The following is a 6,965-nucleotide window of genomic DNA, read 5'->3' as shown; positions in this document are numbered from 1 at the left end:
GTGTTGCTCTTTCTCCCCTCTAGAAATTTAAAAAATGGCGAAGTTCGTGACGCCCGTGATCCAGGACAACCCCTCGGGCTGGGGCCCGTGCGCCGTGCCCGAGCAGTTCAGGGACATGCCCTACCAGCCCTTCAGCAAAGGAGACCGCCTGGGAAAGGTACCCCGCTTCTCCCGTGGCACGGGGGGCTGCTGCTGAGCTGGTGTCTTACCGGTGCACGCTGCCACCGGCTTTCGCTTCTCACTACTTCCGACCCCCTTTGCAGCGCGTGCTAACGCTTAGTCCGGTTGTGAACCATTAGCAGGGCTGGCAGGTGGAGGTGCTGGTTGAAAGGATGAGTTGTGGGTTGTGCAGCAGTAATTGCTTTTGCTGCTTGAAGTCCTGCATGTATAAAGTCAGAGGTGGGGGGAACTGCCAGGGTAAATCTCACTTATTTTGGCTGTTTGTGCTTGTCCTCAGGTGGCCGATTGGACAGGAGCCACGTATCAGGATAAAAGATACACAAGTACGTGTTGTCTGGTGGCTGCTCCCGTGGCTTGTTTCCTACAAAGTGTTCTTTCAGCGTCGTTCCTGTTTTCATGTCTCACACCTGCTCTGGTGGTTACCTGTGCACCTCAACAAGAGAGGCTGCTTCAATTAGGAAGCGTGCCTCGCCCTTGTGAGAGCTCCATGGGGCTCTCCATGTCCTTAGGGCTTACTGCTGATTTTTATACTGCCTCATGACTGACTGGGGCTTCTCACAAGGAGGCTTGGAGGGGGAGAAAACGTGCTGGTGTAGGGCAAGAGTCCCACTTTATGCATCAGGTTTTGATGGGAGGGAATTTTGAGGGAGAAAGGGGCAAAACCTCAGTGTTTTTTCCTAGAAGCTTGGTGTCAAGGTGCTTTGTTTTCTTTCCAGACAAGTACTCATCCCAGTTTGGTGGTGGAAGTCAATATGCCTATTTCCATGAGGAGGATGAGACTAGCTTCCAGCTGGTGGATACAGCACGAACGCAGAAAACTGCCTACCAGAGGAATCGCATGCGATTTGCACAGGTGACCTCTTCAGAAACAGGCTCAAAGGAGAACGTCAGCAGCACAGAACTCTTTTGCATCTAAAAAGTTCTTCTTTTTTTTTTTTTTCCCCTTTCCCTCATTTCTGCAGAGGAACCTTCGGAGAGACAAGGACCGTCGGAACATGCTGCAGTTCAGCATGCAGACGCTGCCAAAGAGTGCCAAGCAGAAGGAGAGGTGAGGCCTCAGACAGGAGTGTATCGTACTTGGGTTGGAGTGTGTGAAATATTGTTGATGAATTTGTGAAGTTGCTGTAACAGAACCCACGAGAGTGAGCAGTCAGCAAAGCAGAATTTCAGGCTGTTTCTGGTCCGATGTTCTACTGGAGCTGGCGGTAGTTACAGGCCGACGTGGGTTTCAAACAGCTGTCTAAGAATTTAGGAGAATTTTTTAATCATATTTAGAAAGCAAACGTGGTATTTTAAAGCAGCGTGTACCCTTTCTGAAAACTGCACTGAAATCTTTAGGGATTATAATATTTAAAGAGCTGCTTAGAGTAAAGAACAGAACTTCTAATGCCTTGGGCATCTTGATCAAGACACAGCTCAGCAAATGTTTCAGTGACTCAGTGCCTAATAGCGTTGCTCCTCTGGTGGTAATTTGGAAGCACGGGAATGGTTGTGACACGTAGGAATCAATAACTTCTCTTCATGGCTTTCCTCGTATTTGCCATTTTAGAGATCGTTTGCGCCTACAAAAGAAGTTTCAGAAGCAGTTTGGAGTGAGGCAGAAATGGGACCAAAAATCCCAGGTAAACTAGCAAGCTTTCTGCCCCCTGTACTGGTTTGGTTTCTCTGGCTGCGCTGACGGGGCAGCTCCTCTTGCACAAACCCTGATGTGCCGTGTCTCCCTGTCTCCGCCTGTCCTGCCTCTGGCCGCACAGCAGAAGCCTCGTGACTCCTCCGTTGAAGTTCGCAGTGACTGGGAGGTGAAGGAAGAAATGGATTTCCCTCGGCTGATGAAGATGCGCTACCTGGAGGTGTCAGAGCCACAGGACATGTGAGTTCCTAAAGCAGCTGCGCGCTCGCTCCCTGAACTGACTGGATTTTTGGAGAACACGGGGACAAGGGCCTCCTGGCCTGGTCCCAGTGTTCTCATTGAGGTACCCAGAGCAAGGGGAGGTAATGGAACACCCAACAGGCCCCTCAGTCCTGTGTGCTTTGTGGGTGGTGGTATCTGTAGGGGAGGTATCAAGATGAGCGTCCTCTTACCTCTGCAGAGAGTGCTGTGGAGCCCTGGAATACTATGATAAAGCCTTCGACCGCATTACAACAAGGAATGAGAAGCCACTGAGGAGCATTAAGCGCATCTTCCATACCGTCACTACTACCGATGACCCAGTTATCCGAAAGGTATACTGGTTTACTGGTTTGTAAAACCCAATAATGTGTTTCTCAGTGTGTGCTGTTGTTAGAGACCAGCTGACACCATCAGACCAAAGTTAAGGGCAGAAAAATTCCAGATCCCTGAGCTTGCAAAGGAAAAGAAGCGTTAGCTGGTATCGTTGGTTTTCGTAGGTCCAAGACAGAGCTATTTTAATGCAGAACTAGGAATGCTGGCCAAGGAAAAGCTGTAATTCTGGAAAGGCAGAATGGTACTTGAGCTGTGTTGGGAAAGAAAATTCCATGTCAGGGACCTGGGTCTTGAGGTCTTATTGGAGATGAGGACAGCTCGGAGATTTCTGCCTGTGAGCTGGTTGGCGATAAGAAGCCATGCCTCTTCCCAGCAGCATGAACATTTTGTAACAGATTTCTTACCTTTCCCGTGTTTGTGTGAGGGTGGGCCTGTGTTGCTAGGTAGTGCCTCACGCTTTGCCTAGCCATCGGTGGTGCACCTACCAGTCTGGCTTCCTCAGCGTGGGAGAATGAACTGGTGATCTGGTTTGCTAACGTTTCTCGTCCTGGCCGGGGAAGGGAAGGGGTTTCTGTTCTTGTTGCTGAAACACAGTTTTCTCCTCCTCCTGTATCCGTAGCTGGCTAAGACCCAAGGAAATGTGTTTGCCACAGATGCCATCCTGGCCACACTGATGAGCTGCACTCGCTCTGTCTATTCCTGGGACATCATTGTCCAGAGAGTTGGATCCAAGCTTTTCTTTGACAAGAGGGACAATTCAGATTTTGGTGAGGAGAAGTCCTGAAATAAATTCCTGTGTGCAGTAGCTAAAGGGTCTCATTTCCTTTAAGCTTTTTTGAGCTCATTCTGTGTCTCAGTGTCCAGACTGAGACCAGCATTATTACTGCAGTACACTTGCTAGCTGTGGGGGTAACTTCAATATTGATCTGCTCCAACGTGGGGCTAGAAACTCGTTGAAGCTGACGTAGTTACTCCTCCAAGTATAACCACTTGTGTCTGGTTTTCTTCCCAGACCTCCTGACAGTGAGTGAAACAGCCAATGAACCACCTCAGGAAGAGGGCAACTCCTTTAATTCTCCACGCAACCTTGCCATGGAAGCTACCTACATCAATCATAACTTCTCCCAGCAGTGCCTGAGGATGGTAAGTCTGAGCAGTGCTGGGTAGTAGGGCCTCTGTTTCAGAGCGTCTAAAGAGACTTCCTTAAGACTGCTTTAATACCTGTCAATTAAAATGCTTCTGTGCTGTATGTTACACTGATGTTCTTTCAGTTTTGAAAGAGGTGGGATTACTTCTGGTGAGCAGTGTGACTTTGTTGTAGGAAGATTTTCACCTTTATTCCACAAAGAAGAAATCCCACTCCCATTGGTGAAGCAGGCAGGCTTCTGAGTACACTTAGTGAAGCTGAAGTGCCAGTAGAAGTACTGCTTACAGCGAAGTGACTAATGTGAAGATGAGGCTTCTCATCAGCTGTCTTAATATTTCAGCATTTGTCTGTGTAAGGGAAATGATCTGCTGTTGCTACAAAGGAATATTTATGCAGTAGAGGAGAGCTCCTTCATATTTTATTTTTTTTTTCCTCCTAACATGCCTTATGTTTTCTTCTGCAGGGAAAGGAGAAATACAAGTTTCCCAATCCAAACCCCTTTGTGGAGGATGACATGGATAAAAACGAAGTAGCCTCTGTTGCATACAGGTGAGTTGATCTCTCTGATGCCCAGGTTTGGCAAGGGGGCGGGATGTCAGCGTGATACGGAGGCAAAACAAGTTAGGAGTGTTACCAATAGAAGTCTTACCATGAGAGGGGTTGCTGGACGTCCTCACAGTGGACTCATAGAGGGGGAAATGACTTTGCTGAGTGCTTGCATGGATCTGGAAGGGAACAGGGGTCAGAAATAACCAGCTGGAGTGTTTATTGGCAGATACCGAAGGTGGAAGCTGGGAGATGATATAGATCTCATCGTCCGCTGTGAACATGATGGAGTGATGACAGGAGCTAATGGAGAAGTGTCATTCATCAACATCAAAACACTGAACGAGTGGGATTCCAGGGTGAGGAAGAACGAGATCCCAAAGCTAGCTCTAACTGCTGCCTGACATGCCAGGTACAGCAGGCAAGATGAGACAAACATCTGGTGGTGACTCCCAGGTCGTTGTGTTCCACCAAAGGCAGATAACTTTGGTGGACAAGCAGTGCTGGTGGGATTCTCCTCCAGATGCAAGGTGGCTGGTTGGAACCCTCTTGTCCCCAGGTGTTTTGTGCAGTAGCCAGTCTGTTCCCATGCTTCCCTTGCAAACTCTTCTCTCACAAACTTGCCTTCCTAACCAGTGCCACAAGTACTGGCCCATCCCTGCTGTTCACATTTCTCCCTTCCCGATGGAAAGGTTTTCCCTGTAGGTTACTGTTGGCATCTCCTTGTGTGGTATCATAAGGTACACAGAAGAAACCTCCCTACATGATGTCAGGATGCTGAAGAGATGACTGCTCCTGGCTTGTTAGATTGACCCTAGTTTTGATTCTTCTCTCAGTATTGCAATGGAGTAGACTGGCGCCAGAAGCTCGACTCCCAGAGAGGAGCTGTGATTGCCACGGAGCTGAAAAACAACAGCTACAAACTCGCCCGCTGGACGTGTTGCGCGCTGCTGGCTGGGTCAGAGTATCTTAAACTCGGGTAAGACGGGGTTTTCACAACAGGCGTCTTTCCGTTGTGTTTTCTGTGTTGTAACCCAGTATATGTCAAAATAAACCATTTGGAGAATAAGTAAAGATGAAATCACCCCACGTTTTGAGTGACCAAGAGAGGAAAGCTTGTGGTGAGCACACCAGCCTTGGTGCAAGCTGCTTCCCCTCAGCACCCAGCTGATGCACCCCCTGCTGTGACTGACCTTGTGAGACCTCATTAGGCAGGTGGCCTCCATGGCTCTCAGCCTGCTTGCCAAGATGGCCAACAAGGGAAATAAATACAGTGACTGTGCTACCTGTCAGGAATTTGAGATCCTAAGTGCCCTGTTACTAAGAAATTGGGTGGAGGGAAGTATGGCCCTTTTTGAACTATCAGCTTCAAATCGGTTTGAGTCTGCTGGGATTAATGAAACAGTTGTTTGCCAACTCAGTTCTGGTGGTTCTGTGATCCTAGGTTCTATCCTCAGCTGTGGGACTGATGTATTTGCATCTGTTCAATTCCAAACTCCTGGCTAGTCATGCTATTGCTTAATTTTTGTCTGTGAGATTAATTCTTCTGTATCTTTTGTACCGCCCCATCTGACTCAGGGTGGAGGAAGGATTCCAGGTACATTACCTGATTGACAGCTTGCAGCCAGGCGATCCTTTTAGCTTCCAGTATTGGAGTATTAGCATTTTTCAATCCAGAAAACGAAACTAAGATGGTCATGCTGCTTTTCTTGGTGTCATTCCTCTTCTGACTGGGCTTAATCTGCTGCTACCCCTCTGGTTTCTCCTTTCTCCCCTAGGTACGTATCCCGTTACCACGTGAAGGACTCTTCCCGCCACGTGATCCTGGGCACGCAGCAGTTCAAGCCCAATGAGTTTGCCAGCCAGATTAACCTGAGCATAGAGAACGCCTGGGGCATCCTGCGCTGCGTCATCGACATCTGCATGAAGCTGGATGAGGGGAAGTACCTCATCCTCAAGGACCCCAACAAGCAGGTGATCCGGATCTACAGCTTACCTGATGGCACCTTCAGCTCTGATGAAGACGAGGAAGATGAGGAGGAAGAAGAGGAAGAGGAAGGTTCGTAGCATACTTGGTGATGTATGCTTTTAAGTGGTCTACTGGTCTGGCTGAAAAGGGGTGACCTACGATAAAGACCAGATCTAAAGGGTGAGATCTGACCGGGGTAATGACAGGAGAGAAGTGAGAATGTGTAGTCCTGAGGACAGGACTTGGTGCTGGAAGAGGTGTGAGTGACATGGGGAGCACTCCACTGCAAGCAGAAAGAGCTGAGAGTTGGAAATGCGAATGTTGTGCCTCTGTAGGGGCACTGAGGGAGGACTGATTTCAGCAGGGCGGGGAGAGGACACAGGTCCAGAGCGGCAGCTGGGAAAATGGAGCCTGTCAAGGAGCCCTTCCTTCAGCAGCACCAGGCTCTGGGGCGGGGGTGCCGGTTGCTGTTAGTACTGGGATAGGTTTTTACTAGTTTTCAGAAGGGGAGTGACTGAGCTGGCCCATTCGAAGCGGGTGGTGGGCTGTAGCCTGAGGGAGGTAACTCAGCGAAGGCTTTTATGAAGTGGCTGTTGAAGTTGAGCAAGCGCCCGTGGGTCGGTCCAGGACGGATGGAGGATGGGTGGCGCTGCAGTGACAGCTGTGTCTGGCCTGAAGCCATTCGTGATCCCAGACCTGTGATCTGCTCCTGCTGTCACCAATGGCCGAGAGCTCTTCTGCCGTCCCAAAGCTATCTTCCAGCGTTCGGGGTTCTTGGGGGCTGTAACGGGAACCCTGCGGCTCCGGGTGTTACTGTGGGAGCTTCGGGAACGTAAATGGTGTAACTGCACGTGAGGGGAGCGTGCGGGCAGGGCTGCGGGGAGCGGGGATGTGCAGGT

At 49.6% G+C, this 6,965-nt stretch overlaps 1 protein-coding gene across 1 annotated transcript; it reads left to right on the top strand.

Moving 5' to 3' along the window:
* Positions 1 to 34: 34 nt before the first annotated feature.
* On the top strand, positions 35 to 6,164 carry EIF3D (eukaryotic translation initiation factor 3 subunit D). Its single transcript, XM_029085583.1, has 13 exons — positions 35 to 157; positions 458 to 503; positions 897 to 1,033; positions 1,143 to 1,228; positions 1,730 to 1,802; positions 1,929 to 2,050; positions 2,271 to 2,403; positions 3,024 to 3,171; positions 3,417 to 3,547; positions 4,015 to 4,100; positions 4,327 to 4,456; positions 4,934 to 5,076; positions 5,876 to 6,164. Exons 1-13 carry the CDS (start codon positions 35 to 37, stop codon positions 6,162 to 6,164), a joined length of 1,647 nt encoding a protein of 548 aa, XP_028941416.1.
* Positions 6,165 to 6,965: the final 801 nt, after the last annotated feature.

This window comes from Antrostomus carolinensis, unplaced genomic scaffold, assembly GCF_000700745.2.
Source record: "Antrostomus carolinensis isolate BGI_N321 unplaced genomic scaffold, ASM70074v2 scaffold38646, whole genome shotgun sequence".
In the NCBI taxonomy this organism is placed as follows: domain Eukaryota; kingdom Metazoa; phylum Chordata; class Aves; order Caprimulgiformes; family Caprimulgidae; genus Antrostomus; species Antrostomus carolinensis.
The sequence above is the reverse complement of the archived record's forward strand: the minus strand, read 5'-3'. Positions and strand labels throughout refer to the sequence as shown.